Below are 21,031 nucleotides of genomic sequence, written 5' to 3'. Positions count from 1 at the left end.
CCACTCCCCCACTGACACCTGTCCTAAGTTTGTCCGCTCACCCATGTCTGCCACCTTGCCTCTGCTGGGAGGTGTTTTGTTTTGTTTTGTTTTTTTAAGTTTATTTATTTATTTGGAGAGAGAAAGCATGAGATGCGGAGGAGTGGAAAGAAAGGGAGAGAGAGAATCCCAAGAAGGCTCCATACCGTGAGTGCAGAGAGCTGATCCCAAGGCGGGGCTCCAACTCCCTAACCATGTCATCATGTGAGATCATGACCTGAGCAGAAATCAAGAGTTTAACACTCAGTGGACTGAGCCACCCAGGTACCTCTTTTATGGGCCTTTTGCATGGATTTCTTTTTCTTTTTTTTTTTAATATTTTTATTTATTTCTAGGAGAGAGAGATAGCGTGAGCAGGGGAGGAGCAGAGAGAGAGAGGGAGACACAGACTCTGAAATAGGCTCCAGGCTCTGAGCTGGCAGTCAGCACAGAGCCCGACGCGGGGCTCGAACCCACGAACCGTGAGATCATGACCTAAGCGAAAGTCGGCCGCTTAACCGACTAAGCCACCCAGGCGCCCTATGCATGGATTTCATAAACCACCTGGTTTGAGCTTTCTGAGCTGCCTGTGAGTTCTTCCGCGCTGTGACCTGCAGTGAACTTGGGAAGCACGTTAGCTTCCCGTGGCCCTCCACGGAGTAATTGGAGGCTACAACCAGGCAGGTGAGCTCAACAGGCCACTTACATGGAACCTCTGCACGGTTCCTTCCCTCACTGCACTGGATATAGTGGACGACTCTCAGAACTCCCCGAAGGAAGGAGAAAACTTGTCTGCCCTTATTCCCGAGGACACCTGTGCACTTGGGTGGCGCGCCCGTGAGCGCCCACCCAGGTGTGCCAGGCGCGTGGTGCGTCCGCCTGTGACACATCGCCGTCTTCTTGTTTGTGAAATGCCATCTGCACACGCCTTGTTTGTGGCCTGGGGAGTTCTAGTTTCCTGCTTACAAAGCCCTTGCACGCAGTCACTGCACGGAAGCCGTCCAGGGACTGCACACCGTCCAGTACAGGGGCTGACTCCAGGTGTGGTGGGGAGGAAGTCACCCAGAAAAGAACATCAGGGACTCAAGAATGAGGGCCATCCTCCCGCAGGGTCCCAGATGCGACAGAGTGGTTGCAAAGGGACTTCAAAGGCCCAGCCTCTCCAGAGGCCATCGGGGAGAGAGGACTCCAGTGTTTTTGCCGAAATGGAAGAAGGGACGTGGGCTTGATGATGTCATTGGAAGCCTGGGTCGCCATCTCCTGGCGGCTCCCGGAGGATGTAGCGCATGCGTCCCTGGGCGTGACGGAGACGCGTCGGGAGGGATAGCACACTAACCGGCCTAGCGCCTCCAGCCTGCGGTGCCACCGCGGCAAAGCTCGAGCTGGGGATTCTCGGTCCTGGAAAGCAGTGCGCCGTAAGCTTGGCCGACTCCTGACGGTGGCGCGGCTCCGAGCCGCGGTGAGGGTGTCAGGTCGCAGGGATGCAGGGTGGGGCGGGGTTGCAGAGGGGCGAGGATATAAGGGCGTAAAGGATGCAGGGGTACGAGGATGCTGAGGTGCGGGGGCCTGGGGATTGCGAGCTGCCTGCCCGCGGGGGCGCGGAGGACTATCGCAGACTGCTGACGGCGCGCGCGCCGAGGCTGACGGTGGCTTCGGAGTTTCCGGCTCCTACACGCTGGGTAAAGCCCCAAAGCCTTTGCAGCCCCTGTTTATGTTCTGGCACGTGTCCCTGTTGGTCATTTCAAAAGCCCTCGGGCGGACCGTCCTGGAGACGATTTCGCCCCGGTGGCCTTGGGATATTGACCGCCTTACTGCTGCTCCTCTGGGCTCCGAATCTTGGATGCTGACTGGGCCGTGCACACGGGAGGTCGCTGATTTTTCGCAGGGGCGCGCATTCCCTGGATGCAAATAGTTACGGACTTTCTTCCCGGAAGGGATGCCTCGGTCTGGACGGCTCACGGAGGCCTTTGGCCCAGTGCGCGCAGGGATGGAACGCCTCCAGCACGCCCCCAGCAGGCAGACTCTCCCCTCGTCGCTTCTCCGGTGCACGAATCCCCTCCCTCCTTGCCTCTGCTCCGTGAGCATTTTGTTTCCCCTTTCCTATGGGGAGGGATCCGCGCATGTGCACAGCTGAACGTTGTGGATAGAAATATTTTTAACAACCAAATACGCTTATATGTCAACACTTTCCTTTATACCAAAATCGGTAACAAGTCAACACAATCTTCCTTACATCCGTTTAACATTTTTCTCAAAAATTTTAAATGTTTGCTTATATTTGAGGGACAGAGAGAGACAGAGCGCGAGCTTGAGAGGGACAAAGAGAGAGGGAGACACAGAATCGGAAGCAGGCTCCAGGCTCTGATCTGTCAGCACAGAGTCCGATGTGGGGCTCGAATCCAGGAATCGTGAGGTCATGACCTGAGCTGATGTCAGAAGCTTAACCGACGGAGCCCCCCAGGTCCCCAGAGAAGACAGTTCTGTGCGCACAGTTCTGGAAGCTGTTTCTGCACGTCCATGAGAGCTGATTCAAGGGAAAGGACGTGTTCATCATTTCCAGCAAACCACTGCCACATTCATATTGTTTTCTTGCCACCCACGCAGTTTTCCCCGACACAAAACCAACACTAGGTAAAAATGGCTCTCTGGTGCCACTGCAGATGACAAGAACGGTCCTTGGGGCGCCTGGGTGGCTCCAGAGGTTAAGCGTTGGACTCTGAGCTGCTTATGGACTCTGGCTTGCAGCTCAAGGCATGATCTCATGGTTGGTGAGAGCCCTAAGTTAGGCTCTGCACGGACAGTGCGGAGTCTGCTTGGGATTCTCTTTCTCTCCCTCTCTCTGCCCCTCCCTCCTCGGACATCTGTCTCTCTCAATAAATAAATAAACTAAAAAAAAAAAAAAAAAAGCCTTCCTTTCTTCCACGTGACTCTTAGGTGGCCTTCCTTGTGTATTTTGTGTCCATCAGATTCACTCCATTTAGCAATACAGATTCAAGAAAGGCCACCAGTGTGCTGTTTATGTAGTTTCTGATCATGGCAGCAGGTGGGTTTGCCCTGTGCTAAATCTCCCTGTGCTGCTCTGAGTTCTGCAAATGTTCCCCTATCTCTAGCCCACAGCCTCCCTCCCAAGAGTCAGCCTCCCTGTTCAGCGGACCTCGGGTGTGGCTGCAGGTGGCAGGCCCAAAAAACCTCCACTCAGAAAAATACTCTCTTCCTCATCCGAGAATACAGGATTATTACCCCGTGTGGGAGAAGGGAGGCAATCAGTGATCCTCCTCCAATGAGAGGAGGGGCTTTTCCTGGATTATCCTGTGCCTAAATGTAGTTACATGTCTCTCTCTCTGTCTCTGTCTCTCTTTATTTTTTGAGAGAGAGAGAGCAGGGGATGGGCAGAGTGAGGGAGAGACAGAATCCCAAGCAAGCCCTGCACTGTCAGCACAGAACCCATGGGGGGCTTGAATTCACGAACTCTGAGATCATTACCTGAGCCGAAATCAAGAGTCCCACTAAGCCACCCTGGTGCTCCCCAACATGTCTCTTGATACAAGAAAGACAGGGAGAGTATAGACACAAACAGGGGGAAAGGTGAACATGAAGGCAGAGATCTGGGTCATGTGGGCACAAGCCAAGGAAGCCCCCAGGAGCTGGAAGAGGCAGGCAGGGCTCACCCCTAGAACCTCCAGAGGGAGCAGGGCTCTGTGACACCTTGATTTTGGATTTCTGGCCCCCAGCCTGGGAGGGGTGAGGGACTCCCTGATGTAGGACCCCCAAGTTGTGGTAGTTCTGAAGAGCCTAAGTAATGTCATTTTGAAATTAAGGCCTCCATTAAGAGCAACCTCGGGCTGCACGTAGCCCCAGTTCCTCAGATTGCTCAAGGCTAAAGCCATCCTCGGACCGCCCTCAGATCAGCTAATCAAAAAACATTCCTGTGGTCTGAGTCAAGGCTGGGAACTGTAGACAGTTATTCTGTACAAACTAGCCAATTTCTCACCGCTTGCCTGAACCCCACGTGGGCCCTTTGAACTCACCTCATAATTGGTCATTTTCAAAGGATTCTCAAAAGTCATGATTGGGTCCCACCAAAAGTAATGGACACCTCAAGATACCGAATGGTCAAAGCTGTTACCATGGGTGCTGCTGTACAATTGTAATTGGTGCTTATGTGATGATGCCATATGTACAACGTGTGTACTGTAACACCCCCATCTCTTACCCCTTAAAAACCCTGGTCACTATTGTTCGTGGCTTCACCTTCTGCCATGACACCAGTAGGCGGGTGAGCCCCTGCTCGAGCTTGTAATAAAGACCCTTTTGTACCTGCATCGGTGTCGGCTCCTTGGGGGTCTCAGGGGACTCGCCAATCGGGCACAACAGTTCCTCAGGGTAGCCCCAGGAAGCTGACACACCACGGGCTCCCACTGGCTGACAGCAGGTGGGGAGAAAGGACCGTGCCCCACTTCTGGAGCAACGGCTTTCGGCTTTCGGTGCAGTGAGCTACCACCAGCAAGGGGCTCCTGTCCTGCACCTGAGACCCGCATGTGGAGAGAGGAGCGGCTCCCAGAGGCCAGAGAGGGAACACGTGAGTCAGAATGCAGCTTGGAGACAGCAGTCAGGTGCCCAGTAGCTTGTGGCTGAAAGTCACCAAGCTTTGGGGCTGTTTCTAGGCAGCAAATCATGGAAGTAATGGTGAATGGCGAAAGTGGCCCCTCTATCATACGGCACGAAACCTGTGCATCTCCTTGGGTTTTGAGACTGTCACTCATTTTAACAGAGAGCAGGGGCTCCTGGGTGGCTCAGCTGGCAAAGCATCCGACTCTTGGTTTGGACTCAGGTCATGATCTTGTGGTTTCAATGGGTACGAGTCCTGCTTGGGATTCTCTCTCTCTCTGTTCTTCCCCCACTTGCACTGTCTCTTGTCTCTCTCAAAATAAGTAAGTTTAAAAACAGAGAGAGAGAGAGAGAGAGAATGAGTAGCATAATTGGAGGTTTTCCGTGTGTGTCCTAATCTCTTTGTAAAAGGACACCGGTCATAGGGCGCCTGGGTGGCTCAGTCGGTTAAGCACCCAACTCTGGATTTCAGCTCAGGTCATGATCTCCCAGTTTGTGGGTTCAAGCCCTGTGCTAATAGTACAGGGCCTGCTTGGGATTCTCTCTCTCCCTCCTCTCTCTCTCTCTCTCAATAGTTTGGATTTTATTTTTCTAAACAATCTGAGCAAGAGATGGACATAGAAATGAGTCAAAATTGGTCTTCAACTGATAATTGTTGAAATCTAGCACAATTTACTATTCTGTCTACCTTAGTATGTGTTTGAAATTTCCCAGTTTTATAAAGAAAAAGACCCAGTCATTTAACACATTATAGTTGACCCTTAAACAACACAGGTTTAGACTGTGCAGGTCCACTGATACACAGATTTATTTTTACTAACATAATACAATACTGTAAATGTTTTTTTCTCTTCCTTATTATTTTATTAATAACATTTTCTTTTTACCAGCTTTATTATAAAAATATGGTATACGGGGTGCCTGGGTGGCTCAGTCAGTTGAGCGTCTGACTTCGGCTCAGGTCATGATCTCACGGTTCGTGAGTTCGAGCCCCGCGTCGGGCTCTGTGCTGACAGCCAGTTCAGAGTCTGGAGCCTGTTTCAGATTCTGTGTCTCCCTCTCTCTCTGACCTTCCCTTGCTCACGCTGTCTCTCTCTCTCTCTCAGAAATAAAGCACTAAAAAATTAAAAAAAAAATTGGTATATAATACATATAACATAGAAAATGTGTGTTAATTGACTGTTGATGTTATTGTTAAGGCTTCCTGTCAACAGGAGGCTGTTAATAGTTATGTTTTAGGGGAGTCAAAACTTATACATGGCTTTTCAACTGTTTAGGGGATCAGCACCCTTGTTCAAGGGCCAAGTGTATTTTTGTTCTTGAGTCTGAACCACAAAGACTTTTAAAAATATTTTTTTAACATTTATTTTTGAGAGAGAGAGACAGAATGTGAGTGGGGGAGGGGCAGAGAGAGAAGGAGACACAGAATCTGAAGCAGGCTGTCATCACAGAGTCTGATGCAGGGCTCAAACTCACAAACCACAAGATCATGACCTGAACTGAAGTCGGACACTTAACCATCTGAGCCACCCAAGTGCCCCAAGAGCCACAAAATCTTTAAGGTCACCTTGTTTAGGCTGACTCTGATCATATGGTCATAACCAAAGCCATGGCCATATATGTGTTAGGCATACATCCTAGGAGGTGTGAAATTTTATTACTGTCCTCCTTTCTTTCCATTGGGAGCAGACATATTCTCCTGTGAATACATTTTGTATCCATGTGCAACCTTAATACTCTGTTCACTCCAACTTCCCATGCTTGTCCTCAATTGTCCTATTCATTCACTCAAGCAAGCAAAATATTCCCACCCTGGAAAAACTCAGACATAGCAGTGCCTTATTTTCTGTGTTAGGATTCTCTGGTACACCCTGGTTTCCTCGGGTCATTTTTCTGAAAAACAAAATGAAGCAAAAGAAACCTTCTGGCTTTGTTATGTCCCCTTTGATTGCCCCATCTGTGAAGGTCCATGTGGGGATGTGGACCCTGCTGACCGGTATGAGTCCACCTATGTTAGAATTAGCTTTACTTTTACTACATAACCTCCCTGATTTGAATAATGGAAGACTAAGTAGTCCCAAAGGAAAATCTGACTATAGGTGTCTATGGTAGCAGACTGCAGCCCCCATTCCCCACCCCCGCCGGCCCCTGCAGGACCTGTCACAAGGCTAACAGGACTTTGCCGCTGTCATTAAGGCTACAGACTGAAGCTAAGGGGATCATCCTGGATGTCCCAATACAATCACAGGCTCCTTAAAAGCAGAGAGTAAGAAAGACGCAACACGGAAGTCCGACCGATTGGAAACAGGAGGGGGATGTGGCCTGCCCTTGCTGGGGATGAGGGGGACACTCGGCTACCCAGAGCAGGACTGTGGGCAGGGTGTGGAAGAAAACAGCCCACACGCAGTCAGCTAGGAAAGGAACCTCATCCCACAGTCACGAGGAACTGCCAGCAGCCTCGGCGAGCCCGGGGGCTCAATAATCCAGAGGCCTCAGGGAGGAAAGCAACGTTGCAGGCAACTTGATGTGAGCCGGTGAGCCTCAGCATAGGACCCGGTTGAGCCTGGACTTCTACCAGCAGAACCGCAGAAGAATAAATAGGCTTTGTTTTAAGCTGCTATTTGGGAGGTAATCTAATAGGGCAACAATAGGAAACCAGTGTGAAATCTGTTTTTATTTTTATAAAGTCTGTTTTTAAAGTAGCTGGGAGAGTTTGGGGTAATAGAGAGGGTCTTGGAATTTACCGTAGAAATAACCCTTGCAGCTGGTGAGCCTGAGGATCTGGGCGTTTTCATCCTCTGAACATCAGCCACATCTCACTGTCACTCCCTCCCGGGAACAGAAATACATTTCCAGCTCAGACACCGCTGGTCCTAGAGAGGGTGAATGGTACCCCGGTCCTATTTATAGGGATTATATGCAAATGAGGGATGGCATAGCTACAGCATGTGATTGGATCAAAGGGCACATTTAAATAGGCAGAGGCAGTACGGCTCTCTTATTGGATAAAAATTGCTGGGAATGTTAGCCAATCAGATCACACATATCCCCAGAAGCCCTTCAAATAGCTCTCCAGCAGACACTCCCATGCTAGGTTACTCGTTTGAGTTGGGGACTTGCAGCCTGGGGAAATCTGTAAATATGACCCAGATGTTGATGGTAAATTCATGATTCCGCATTGTCATAAAACAAGTCGATCTCAAAGCCCAGCAAGACGTATAACTATCATCCTACGAGTATCAAAGTAATCTATATTCTGGAATATTAGAAAATTTAGAGAAAGAGGGTTTGAGCATGTTTTTGTGGGTTTTGTTTGAGTTTTTAGTACCTAGAAATCCGGGAGCAGTACAGAGTGTGGTCCTAGGCCATCATCAGATCACTTGAGAACTTGTGAGGAATGCAAACTGAGGTTCAGTCCAGATCCACTGAGTCACAAAAGGGATGAGGCCCAACCAGCTGCTTTGGGAACCTTTTCAGGTGTTCAGATGGGTGTGAACGTTTGAGAGCCAGTGTCTCACAGAAACAACTCAAACACAATTCAAAGGGCTCCCTCGGAAATTCAGCCACAAAATTATCTTGCCTGTCTCCAAGTAAGTCAGTAAAAAATAGAATGAGGAAAACTTTGCTCAGTATGGTAAATAAACAAGGATAATCTTGGAAAAAGTAGAATTTATTTTCATGAAAGTATAAAGCTCATTGAGAGGTGGATAGAGGTTTAAACACAATAGGGAGATCCACTTCCTTGGCGATTAAATTTGAAAAAAAATCTATTTTCACTTATATTGATCTATAAATTCAGGATTTCATTTGTTATTTGAAAGAAAAAACAAAGTTGTAAAGATCCTGTACAAGGAAATAGAAAAGAGTCAGGAAAAAACACTTAAAAGTAAAAGAATTTTCTTTCTTTGCAAAAATTTTTTATGTTTATTTATTTTTGAGAGGGGGGAGGGGTGGAGAGAGGGAGGATCAGAATCTGAAGCCGGGTCCAGGCTTTGAGCTGTCAGCACAGAGACCGATGAGAGGGCTTAAAGTCAAAAACCATGAGATCATGACCTGAGCAATAGTCAAGACACTTAACCCACTGAGCCCCCCAGGGGCTCCCAGAAATTCTGCCTTGAATATTAAGTACAACACTGAAACAATGACAATGACAAATTTTAATTTCTTATTGGAATCATAGAATGGTTCAGTATTAGGGAGAGCATAAGTCACCTCATTTAGGTCTGAGGAGAAAAGAGATGCTTATATGCAACTTTAATCTTTTATCATTTTTTTGAAATTAGTAATCTATAAATTAGGATCAGTAGGGGCCCAGCATCATGTTGCTGGTAAATTACTTTAGTGTGGCTGCCATTAGGGCTGGAAACAAATCAGAGAAGCCCACTGTTGCCATCACTATTTACCTCTATCCTGGAATGTCCACTGTTACCCAGTATTGGGCAAAGAAGAAACTTCTAAAAGGTACCGAACATGCAGAAATGACAGAGTGCAGTTACACAAAACCAAAAAACAAACAAACAAAAACAAAACCAAAAAACAAACAAACAAAAAAACTCTGTGTCCATTCAGTAATCAACTACAAACAAGGAACGGAAAATATAATAAGGAAATCCATTCAATAAATCACAATACATACATATGTACATACATACACACATACATATTAATATATTTTTAAAAACTTTTACAGCTACAAATAATGTTGATGAAATGTGTGCACAATGGGATGAAGAAATGTAGTGAGTCTGTAGAGGATTAAACATGATTTTAAGAAGAAGAAGGTAAAAAAAAAAGAAGAAGAAGAAGAAGGTGAGGCACTTGGCTGAGTCAGTTGGTGGAGTGTAGGACTTTTTTAAAACTAATTTATTTTTGGGAGAGTGCGGGTGGGGGAGGGGCACTGAGAGAGGGATGGAAGGATCCCCAGCAGGCTCTGTGCTGACAGGCTGACAGCAGCGAGCCCGATGCGGGGCTCAAACACACAAATGTACAGATCATGAAAATGTACAGATCATGACTTGAGCTGAAGTCAGATCGTCACCAGACTGAGCCACCCAGGCCCCCCCTGTGTGCGACTCTTGATCTTGGAGTTGTGGGTTCAAGCCCCACGTTGGATGTAGAGATTATATAAAAATAAAATCTTGGGGCGCCTGAGTGCCTCAGTCAGGTGAGTGTCTGACTCCTGACTTTGGCTCTGGTCATGATCTAGGGTTGTGGGATTGAGCCCCACATTGGGCTGAGCATGGAGCCTGCTTCCGATTCTCTCTCCCTCTGCCCTTCTCCCCTGCTCTCTCTCATTCTTTTTCTAAAATAAAAAAGATAAAAATAAAATAAAATGTTTAAAAATATTCCCAGCTTTGGGGCACCTGGTTGGCTCAGTTGGTTAAGCGTCCTACTTCAGCTCAGGTCATGATCTCATGGTTAGTGGGTTTGAGCCCTGCGTTGGGCTCTGTGCTGACAGCTAGCTCAGAGCCTGGAGCCTGTTTCAGATTCTGTGTCTCCCTCTCTCTCTGGCCCTCCCCTGCTCATGCCATCTCTCTCTCTCTCTCTCTCTCTCTCTCTCTCTCTCTCTCTCTCTCAGGAATAAACAAAAACATTTAAAAAAAGAAAAAAAAATTCCCAGCTTCACCAAACTGCCAGAGGGATTCATGAGGTCAAAAAAAAGAAAAAAAAATTAAATGCTTGCCATTAAAAGGAAACACAGTAAACAGTAAAAGGAAACCTCCCAAAGGGCCAAAGTTGCAAAGCACCATTAGGAAATGTATGTAACCACTTGGCGGAGTTCGTTCTTCTTCTTCTTCTTCTTTTTTTTTTTTTTAAAATATTTTATTTATTTTTGAGAGAGAGATAGAGACAGCATGAGAAGGGGAGGGTCAGAGAGAGGGAGACACAGAATCTGAAGCAGGCTCCAGGCTCTGAGCTAGCTGTCAGCACAGAGCCTGCTGTGGGGCTCGAACCCACGAACCGTGAGACCATTACCTGAGCTGAAGTCGGACGCTTAACCGACTGAGCCACCCAGGTGCCCCAGCAGAGTTTGTTCTTACTGTGGAGGCCGTGGGGAATCACTGCAGTGGAGACAACCCCAAGCCAAGCCTCTTATGAAATGAGTCTAAGTGAGGAGCAGACCCTGTCCTGGGGACCTCGTTATGGCTAGAGAACCAGCACGTTGCATTGCCTCAAAGCACTTTGGTGCTTTGTGCATCCTCTGAATGCTGCAAGGTTGCTGACAGTGTGAGTGACTGGGGCGTGCCCCATGCCCCTAGCACTGAATGTCATCTCCTCGTGGGATTCTGGGTGACTCGAAGTGAACGCTCTCTGTGTTCCAGGCCCAGAGAATGGGAAGGTGGGACCTGGAGATGGTCAGTAGGAGTTTACTATAAAGGGAGCCAGAGAAACGGGGTATCGGCTGGAGTATCAGAAGGGTCCCTACTAAGAGCTGGGAGCCCTAGCATCGCCTGTAGCTGTCGGATCTGGAACAGCCTTAGCACACTGTTTACAGGATCACCTGCCCCTTACAAGAACCCCGCTCTGCCTTTGGACTGAGCTCCTGAAAGTCCAGATGGTTCTCAGCTTGCTGTCACGCGGGTGAGGGAGACCAGGGAGTTTTTGCACTGGAGAACAGCATTGTGTGTGTGTGAGATGATGCACACGGTCAACCATTGTGACCTCAAATCCCAAAGGACCTACAACAGAGCCCTACATACAACCCTGTATTTCCTTAGCTGTGGGTGCAAATTCCATGAATGATGAGAGCAAGGGAAGGACATTTCAGATTAGGGAGGGCTTCCCCCCGGTGCAGGATGGTAGCCGATGCCGGGTCACCACGCTCAATGTTCAAGAAAGAATTCTTGAGACGTTTTATGGAGTAAAAGATGCTTTTATCATAGCACAGGGCCCAGACGCATGGGCAGAAAGAGTTGCCCTGGGATTGTGAGGAGTGACTGATGATGTATATTGAAGTTTGTGGAGGGAGGGTGGGTAGAGATACTAAGTTTCTAAGGAATTGATGAAGGCTGCAACTGAGGTTTCCAGGACCCTGAAGGTCTAGCTATTGTCAAGGTGAGGCTGTTTTTAGTCTCTAGTAAAATATCATCATTAAGGGAGCCATGAGTTCCTTGAGGAAGGTCACGCTCTGCACGCCTCAGGGATTAATGAGTGGGCTGCAAGCTGTAGGGACACTTAACGTTAGCTACCTTTCTCTTCCCTTTGTTCTCCCCATCATAGTATTGGCACCAAATGTATGCACGGACCCGATCTATAACACAACCTTATCTATAAAATGTATGTGTCCTGGACAAGCCAATACTTCGGTGGGGGTGGGGGGGGAATGTTTGCATCTGAAGTACTCTTCAGAGAGACCAAATTTCTCTGGAATTTTTTGTAGAGGATGTGTTTCCCTGGGTCTCAGTGTCTCTGAGGGAATAGGAACCACATGGAAGTCAGTTGCTGAGATCATGAAAACTGTCAACTGAACCAACTGAGAAGAGGTTTTTATTTTGTTTTGTTTTGTTTAATTTTTTAATGTTTTATTTATTTCAGAGAGAGAGAGAACGCACATGAGCAGGGGAAGGTCAAAGAGAGAGGGAGACACAGAATCTGAAACAGACTCCAGGCTCTAGCTGGCTGTCAGCACAGAGCCCGACACGGGGCTTGAACCCACAAACCACGAGATCATGACCTGAGCTGAAGTCGGACGCTTAACCACCTGTGCCACCCAGGTGCCCCTTTATTTTGTTTTTTAAATTTTTTAATCTTATTTATTTTTGAGAGAGACAGAGAGACAAACAGACAGAAAGAAAGAATGAACAGAGAAAGGGCAGAGAAAGAGGGAGACAGAGAATGGGAAGCAGGCTCCAGGATCTGAGTTGTCAGCACAGAGCCCGATGCAGGGTTCAAACCCATGAACTGTGAGGTCATGACCTCAGCCAAAGTCGGACATTTAATTGACTGAGCCACCCAAGTGCTCCTAAAAAGAGGTTTAACATGTGATAAAGGAAACTCTCAACTTTATTTATTTATTATTTTTATGTTTTTTATTTATTTTTGAGAGTCAGAGAGACAGCACTAGAAGAGGAGGGTCAGAGAGAGGGGGAGATACAGAATCCTAAGACAAGCTCCAGGCTCTGAACTAGCTGTCTACACAGAGCCCGATTCGGGGCTTGAACCCACGAACCATGAGATCATGACCTGAGAGAAGTTGGATGCTTAACCCACTGAGTCACTCAGGTGCCCCTCAACTTTAAAAAAAACATTTTTTATGTTTATTTGTTTTTGAGAGAGAGAGTGAGAGAGAGAACATGAGCAGGCAAGGGGCAGAGAGAGGGAGAGAGTCCCAAGCAGGCTCCACACTGTCAGAGCAGAGCTCAACACAAAACATGACCCCATGAACTGTGAGATCATGACCTGAGCCAAAATCAGTAGTCAGATACTTAACTGACTGAGCCACCCAGGCACCCCAATTCTTGACTTTTTTGGTTTGTGGGCTCTGCCTTCGGGCTCCCAGGGAAGCTATACTTTAGCCTTTACCAAGGTCAAAAAGACTCAGCAAAGGGTGCCTGGCTGCTTCAGTTCGTTAAGTGTTGGACTCCTGATTTTGGCTCAGGTCATGATCTCATGGTGCATGAGTTCGAGCCCCGTGTTGGGGTCTGTGCTCACAGCGTGGAGCCTACTTGGGACTCTCTCTTACTGTCTCTCTGCCCCTGTCTTGCTCATGCTCTCTCTCTCTCAAAAATAAATAAATAAATAAGCATTAAAAAAAAAAGACTCAGCAGAACCTCAAAGCATAGGCTCTATTTCTGTACATCTGCTCCACTAAAAAATATATATATAATCAAAAAGGAGCATTCCAAACATGAAGAAAAACAAAGACCTCCCTGATTCCCATAAGATTAAAGGCATACAGCCTTGTGCATACTACAGACATAAGATATAGTCTGTAACCTTCTGGAATGTTCTTCATCATGATGACCTGTAGCTCTTTATGTAAAATAATAATAGTAATAATGATGATGATGATGGTGATGATGATGTAACCCTGAACCAAATGTTCCTTCCCTGGACCTTCCCTGGATCATCTTCTTTGTGAAGATGCTGTGTCCAGGAAACTCACATAAAACCCTTTACCTTTTCAAAATTTAAATAAATGGGGGAAATTTGTGTAAAGATTTGCTCAATTTGTATTGACACATGTAATGCAGATTATGGTTTCAAATCCTCCTGGGGGAGTGCACATTAGGCAACCCCCCATTCCATGTTTTGTGCGTGTGTTTGTTCAGACACATGGAACCAGGTGACATTCTCACTCATGTCCAGAGAGTGGACTCAGGTCCCCTGGTAACCTGGAAACACAAATCTAAAATCAGAACTGGGGCGCCGGGATGTCTCAGTTGGTTGGGCGTCTGCCTCTTCATTTTGACTCAGGTCGCGCATCATCTCACAGTTTGTGGGTTCGAGCCCCACGTCGGGCTCTGTGCTGACAGCTCAGAACCTGGAGCCTGCTTCAGATCCTGTCTCTCTCTCTCTGCCCCTCCCCTCCTTCTCTCTCTCTCTCTCTCAAAAATAAACATTAAAAAAATAAAAAATAAATAGAACTATAGCTCTTGTGGTCAGAGAAGGGAGGCCTCAGACAGTCTCAGAGCGCCCCCTGGGTTGCCATCCTCAGCAAAGCAGCCTGAGTGGAGCCCCAAAGGACTTCTTTCTGGGTTCTCCTGTGCAAGCCAAAGCTGGTGCCAGAAATCCACCATCAACCCACCATCGTCCCCTTTAGCCCTTGGGATCGCCAGAGCTCCAGATGCTGCCTGCCCTGAACAAGGGACAGCTCCGGGAAGATTAACCCACAAGTCCCCATCAGACTGCATCAGACCCACACCACACACACTAGGTGACCTTAGGTGGGTCTCTCACCCCTCTCCTGGCGCTTAGCCAGCCTGACCTGACAACCCAATCTGACTCAGGGATGGCAGCGGGGATTCTGTGTGACAATCATTACCAAACAAAAAACATGCAGATTTAGTAAGGAGGGACTTTTATCTGAAAAGATTATTACAAGGGAGGGGAAGGGACTATTGCAACAGGACTGGAAAATTCTTCTTCTTTTTTTTTTTTTTTCAAGTTTATTTATTTTGAGAGAGGGAGCACACATGGGAGGGGCAGAAAGAGAGGGAAAGAGAGAGGAAAATTCTTCCTTCTACTCATTTTAGGACTCTGCAAGGGCTCTGTAACAAAACACATATTAAGGTAAAGCTTTTAGGTTTTATTGTGACACAGGACCCTTGATAAGGAAATGAAGACTTACAGAGGGGCAAAGCCTAAATGCTTTTACATTAGGTTGAACAAACAACAGAGGCAACTGTGGGAAAGCAACTAAAATGCAAGGGGTAGGGGTGCCTGGGGTGGGGGGCTCAGTTGGGTGAGCATCCAACCCTTGGTTTAGCTCAGGTTATGCTCTCACAGTTTGCAGGTTGGAGCCTCAAGTGGGGCTCTGTGCTGATGGTGTGGAGCCTGCTTGGGAACCTCTCTCTCCCTCTATCTCTGACCTTCCCCCTGCTCATGCTCTTAAGAAAATACACGGGTAGACCAAAGGAAGATCAGAATTATGTTAACAATTATGTCATGTGCACTTGGGGATGGCATATCTGGGTGCCCAAGTGTCTCCAGGGTCGGGCAATGAGAGATCTCCTTCCGTAGGGTGGAGGGAACACGACAGGGAGGCTGATGGGATGGTGGGTCAGGGAAGGCTTGTCCCCAGCCAGCCAGTTTCCAGGAGGGGCCAGGGATCAGGACCCGGGGCACCATGTCCAGGCAAATGGGCACCTCTTTCGGATCTGCCTGTGGAGACAGGCAGTTCGGCTAACCGTCCTTGAGGGAAGGATGGAGATGTGGACGGGCCATGCCCCACCGTGTCATGGGTCAGCAAGGGGGCACCCTTGATTCGCGTCGGAGTCAAGTGGATACGGGGTGTGGGGACTCCCTTTAACCTCTGATGGGGAAAACAACGTGGTCATCACTGAAAGGCCGAACTAAAAATGCGATCTTCTAGAAGGTTCTTCGTGTGGATACCAAGAGGAGCGTTGAGGGGGAAAGAAGGGAGCTGTGTGGGAGATGCCACAGCGACGCCCTCAGCGAGGTGACCTGACTTTGACCCTTACCCTGACCCTGACCCTCTGCAAGCGTGGGAGCAAACGTGCTTGTGGCGCCAGGAGATCCCAGAGCCACCAGCAGTCAAGCCGCAGAGGCGCTTGACAAAGGGGCAGGAGGGCGAGTGGCGCATCCCGCGGGCCAATCAGAGTACAGCCTGCAGTCATGCCACCGGGCGGCTGGCCAATGGGAAGGCCACGGCCTTTATAAAAGCCTGTACTGCCCGCAATTCTCTCTGTCGTGTCTCCAGGCAAGACAAATCTCGATTTTTCTCTGCAGTACTAGAACCATGGCTCGCACAAAGCAGACAGCGCGCAAGTCCACCGGCGGCAAGGCCCCGCGTAAGCAGCTGGCCACCAAGGTGGCCCGTAAGAGCGCACCTGCCACCGGTGGCGTCAAGAAGCCGCACCGCTACCGACCTGGCACGGTGGCCCTGCGCGAGATCCGCCGCTACCAGAAGTCCACCGAGCTGCTGATCCGCAAGCTGCCTTTCCAGCGGCTGGTGCGTGAAATCGCGCAGGACTTCAAGACGGACCTGCGCTTCCAGAGCTCAGCTGTCATGGCGTTGCAGGAAGCGTGTGAGGCGTACCTGGTGGGGCTCTTCGAGGACACCAACCTGTGCGCCATCCACGCTAAGCGCGTCACCATCATGCCCAAGGACATCCAGCTGGCCCGCCGCATCCGCGGGGAACGTGCTTAAGCGCATGCATAGGCCGCCCAGCCCTGAGCCAGCCATCGCTCTCATTCCAAAGGCTCTTTTCAGAGCCACCACTAGCTCACAAAGAGTGCTGTGCATCCTAAGGTTCCTCCTGACTGGTTCCTACTTCCTTAATCCTTCAGTTAGCTGGTTGTGTTCCCTAGGGTTCTCCCAGGGGGTTAACCCAGTAAAAACTCAACAACCGGTGTAGTGACCTATAATCCCAAGAGTGGAGTGGATTTGAGCCTACCAGAGTATTAGCTGCGAAGAGAACGCGGGTGGAGGGTCTTTTGGTGGTGAGTGGTGGGTGCTGGGTGCAAGCAGGTTTCGTTTTTTTAAATGTTTATTTTTGGTAGTGAGTGGAACAGGGGCAGAGAGGAGGACAGAGGATCCAAAGCAGGCAGGCACTAGCAGAGAGCCCACTGTGGGTCTCAACTCCCAAACCCAGACATTGTGACCAGAGCCCCTGCTGGCTGCTCAACCGACTGAGCTACCCAGGGACTGCACAAGCATGTTCTCATTAAAGTTTTAGGTTGATAGAATGTTAGGGCTCCTGGGTGGCCCAGGCAGTTAAGTATCTGACTTCAGCTCCAGATGATCTCCCAGTTCTTGGGTTTGAGCCCCACGTGGGGCTCTGCTGGCAGTCACAGCCTGGAGCCTGTTTCAGATACTGTGTCTCCTCTAGCCCGCCCCCTGCTCACTTTCTGTCTCAAAACTAAACGTTAAGATTTGTTTTTAAAATTGATAAACCTGGTCGCTGGCGAGTGCTGGTGATCCTCAGATGCTGGTCTGCACTTCCCAGGTGCTCCTAGCTGAGTGAAGGTTTGGCTGGAGAAGCACTTGGAGTGAACCATGTCTCCGTGACAGCATGATGCTATCCATGTGCAAGGGTGTGTTTTTCAACCTTGGACCCCATTTGTTATCCATTAGACTTCAAACGTTTCACCAGTGACAGTAGTACATGCACAAGTGTGTTTTGAACATTGAGAAGAATCCTAAAGTTTTAGGATCTACACAAGTTAGTGGGTGACATCCTTGAAGTGCCACCAAAATAGCCTAGAGTGTTCAGGGACAGCCCATCTTATGGCTTAAAAATCAGTGCTAACCTTCAATGCTAGGCTCCTAAGTAAATCCGAGTCTGGCCACTGCGCCTTTACTGTGATCACCAAGCCCTTTTCTTTACAAAGGTTTGCCCAGTGCCAGAGAACTAACCCTCCTAACCTTCCCCACATCTTACCATATAGCCTGGAGGAGGAGGAAGCTGGCTAACTGGCTACATCTGGGGAAACCATGCAGATGATGTGTCTTTGGCAGGATAGGCTGGATACCGTGATGGAAGACCATGGTGGGGGGTCAGGCGGGTCCATATCATTCTGTTCTGTTCTGGAACAGGCTGTGACATTGCACGTTCTGCGTGAGGACCTGAGGTGAGGAGCAAAGAGAAGCAAAGAAGTGACGATGAGGGAAGTAACTGACGTCCCTCAGGGTCACATAAATGGGTAGTCAAGGAAGTTTTTCTGACACATGTGTCTGAATATGTGGCTATATCCCTGCGCAAGGCGGGGGGGTGGGGTAAGTGCTCATTGAGCAAACCCTCTGCACAAAACCGTCCTCGGGAGATCTGATTTGGGCAGAGCCGCTGCCAAGGGGAGTGAAACCTCTGTGGCAGTGTCACAGCCTTGCTTTCCAGAGAATGTTCCGGCACCCTTGCAGCATGGCAGGGCACGAGAGAGACCACAGGAAAAGCGGGAAAGGGAGACACCAGGAGCTCCCTCACTTGTGGTGTAGTTGGAATCCCTCAGAAAATACACACCAAAGGAATGCTGTCGTCTGAAGTACAGTACAATTGCAGAAATATTTATTTATTTTTATTTTTGAGAGAAAGAGGGAGACACAGAATCCAAAGCAGGCTCCAGGCTCTGAGCTGTCAGTACAGAGCCCTACATGGGGCTCGAACTCAAGGACCACGAAATCATGACCTGAGCCAACGTGTGACAAAGTGGTGTTAAGACAAAATGAGGTCACTCCGGTAGGTCCTAATCCCATAGGACTGGTGTCCTACTAAGAGGATAGGGCACAGACACACACAGAGGGGCGACCACGTGAGGACACAGGGAGAGGACGACTGTCATGACACGTATCTGGTCTCCGTCCCCATGCTTGGCACAGAGCTCCTAAAACCTTTGGAATTTTCTGTACTGAGAGTGACGAAAGTGTCGTAATGTCCATGAGAGGCCCCTCCCTTTATGTTGTTGTGGCGACTTCGGGAAGCTCCGAAAGACGGTGGCTGGTAGCCAGGGACCCAGCTGTGGGACCAGAGGGTTAGAGGCTGCAGTCCTGCCCCAAGCGGGACTGGGGTAGGGGAGGGAATCAATCACCCATGGGCAGTGGGTTAATCAATCAGGTCTATGCAATGAAGCCCGCGTGAAAACCCAGAAGGATGGGGTTCAGGGGGCTTTTGGGTTGGGGAACAAGAATGCACCCACATACTGGGAGGGTTGTGCACCCTCCACTGCATGGGGACAGCAGTACCTGCAGGCGGGACCTGTCCAGGTCTCTCTGCTGATTCATAAGCTTTCATTTCTTCTGTGATGAACCACAAATCTAGCAAGTGAAACATTTCCCTGAGTTCTGTGAGCCCCTCCAGCACATTCATCAACCCCGAGGACAGGCCTGTGGCAACCTCTGATCTGTTGCCAGAGGGTCAGAGCACAGGTGACACTTCCCTTTGGGGTTGGCATCTGAAGTGGGCGTGGTCTTGTGCCACGGAGCCTCAAGACTGAGGGGTCTGATGCTGACTCCGTGTGGATAGGGTCAGAGCGGGATCTGCGTGGACGGAGCCAGAGCTGAGTCCACTAGACGGTGTCCAGACTGAGTTGTGTTGTAGGACCCCTGGCTGGTGTCCTAGACTTGCTGGGTGTAGGGAAAAACCCGTCCCCCGCACATACATTTGGTGATCAGAAGTGTCAGAGGAGAAGCAGACAATTGGAAGTAAAAGACACACACCGAACACCCAAGTGCATTTTTTCATAGCAGGCTCATCTACACGCTGTGGAGAGAGGCCTGGGGAGGAGCCAACCCTGCCCCCGCCTGGATCCCAGACTTCCTGCCTCCAGGCTTGGGAAACAGTACATGTGTGCTGCTGGCACCACCCAGGCTGTGGTATTTGTTGTGCAGGCTGAGCTGACTGATATGGTCTTGTCACAATTAAAATCAGCATTTGAATTAGTTCTTTTTCTCCCTCCCACTAGAGGGGGTTTCTAGATTTTGGGACAAGAGATATTTCCCTTACTTTTGTTCTGGTGGGTGAAGCTGAAAAGGCATGAGACTCAGGGGCTGTTGGTCACGGCATTTAGTGTCACGTAAATCTGGCCCAGGAGGCTGGGAACTGGATTCTGGGCTTTGCCTGCTGCCCTCCTGTCGTTTCCTGTGTGATGGACCCCACCGGGAACTCCCTCCGACAGTCCCCTGCCCTGTCCCCAAGAAGAAAGGCACGTGCTGTCTGGGGGGAGAGGGTGCAAACTGGACAGAGGGGCACATAGACAGGGGGTCACCCAGGAAAGGATAACACCAGACCCCAAAACAGGAAAGCTCCTGTGGTCTCAGATGCCTGGATCAACATGTGGGAAGCAGCAGACATGGCCCTGGGGAGGCTGCTGCCACATCCTAAGGCAGCAGAGGCCCAAACAGACACTGCCAGTCATCACTAAAGAGCCCTGAGCCGCAGGTCCCAATGGCTCAGATCCATCGAGGGTCTCATTAATCCAGAGGAGCATCCTTACTGTGACCCCCATCCGTGGTAGAGGCTGTGACCTGGCCTTCAGACTGAGGATGTGTTGCCGTACAATCACCGAGAGGCTGAGGGGGACAGGGATATGCTACCCCAAATTACATCACTTCAGCATCCTGATGATTTTAGCCAAGGGCAGTTGAGAAACAGCAAACGCAGGAGGAGCTCTCTACCTTCCCACCTACTCCACCTGAAAGCAAAGTAGAAATCCCCATTTGTACAGAAAATTTCCATTTGCAAAGGTGCCCCCTCTCCTGTGCCAGAAAAAGAACAGTGTGAACTCCTATCACCAGAGATGGGACAGAGGTGAGTCTGCATAAACAATTGTTACCTATCATTAGTTCCTCCCTCACGTTTCCCAGACTCCTTCCTACAATTCACCTCCAGAAGCCCAAACCCCCTTTCCTTTGTCTAGTTACTTCTCCACAATCTATCACCCATAAGCCAATTTGTGTTTTTGCTTTTTTTCTGTGAAGCCATGGAATTAAAAACCTAAGATAAAATTTGTATGCCTTCTCTCCTATTAATCTGGCTGTTGTAGCTGTAATTTACAGAGCCCAGGCACAGAACCTAAGAGGGTAGAAGAAAAGATTTCCCCCTCCCCTACAAGGTCTCTAGTGCCCATGTAGTTAGTAAGTGTGAGAAACAACCCTTGCTGTGGTGAGCCTCCAGGATACAGCTGGCTCTGTATTAACTACAGATAAAAACAATCTCATTAGCAAGAAATGTGGAAACCAGGATCTGCAAGAAATGGTGATAGCAATGCAGGTAGGGGGCTATGATCT

The 21,031-nt window shown here is 49.1% G+C and overlaps 1 protein-coding gene and 1 long non-coding RNA gene across 2 annotated transcripts in view; one reads left to right on the top strand and one right to left on the bottom strand.

Moving 5' to 3' along the window:
- Positions 1–14,756: 14,756 nt before the first annotated feature.
- The window catches only part of LOC144224784 (uncharacterized), an 18,824-nt gene continuing 12,549 nt past the window's right edge, over positions 14,757–21,031 (bottom strand). The window contains exons 2-3 of the long non-coding RNA XR_013333135.1: positions 17,694–17,878; positions 14,757–14,837 (exon numbers count right to left, since the gene is read on the bottom strand). This is a non-coding gene — a long non-coding RNA (uncharacterized LOC144224784). The remainder of the gene's footprint in view (positions 14,838–17,693; positions 17,879–21,031) is intronic.
- On the top strand, positions 16,049–16,459 carry H3-4 (H3.4 histone, cluster member). The gene has a single exon (XM_077755864.1). The coding sequence runs from the start codon at positions 16,049–16,051 to the stop codon at positions 16,457–16,459; it is 411 nt and encodes a 136-aa protein (XP_077611990.1).

Source organism: Crocuta crocuta, unplaced genomic scaffold, assembly GCF_008692635.1.
Source record: "Crocuta crocuta isolate KB4526 unplaced genomic scaffold, BGI_CrCroc_1.0 scaffold526, whole genome shotgun sequence".
NCBI lineage: Eukaryota > Metazoa > Chordata > Mammalia > Carnivora > Hyaenidae > Crocuta > Crocuta crocuta.
This window is presented reverse-complemented; position numbering and strand designations above follow the sequence as displayed.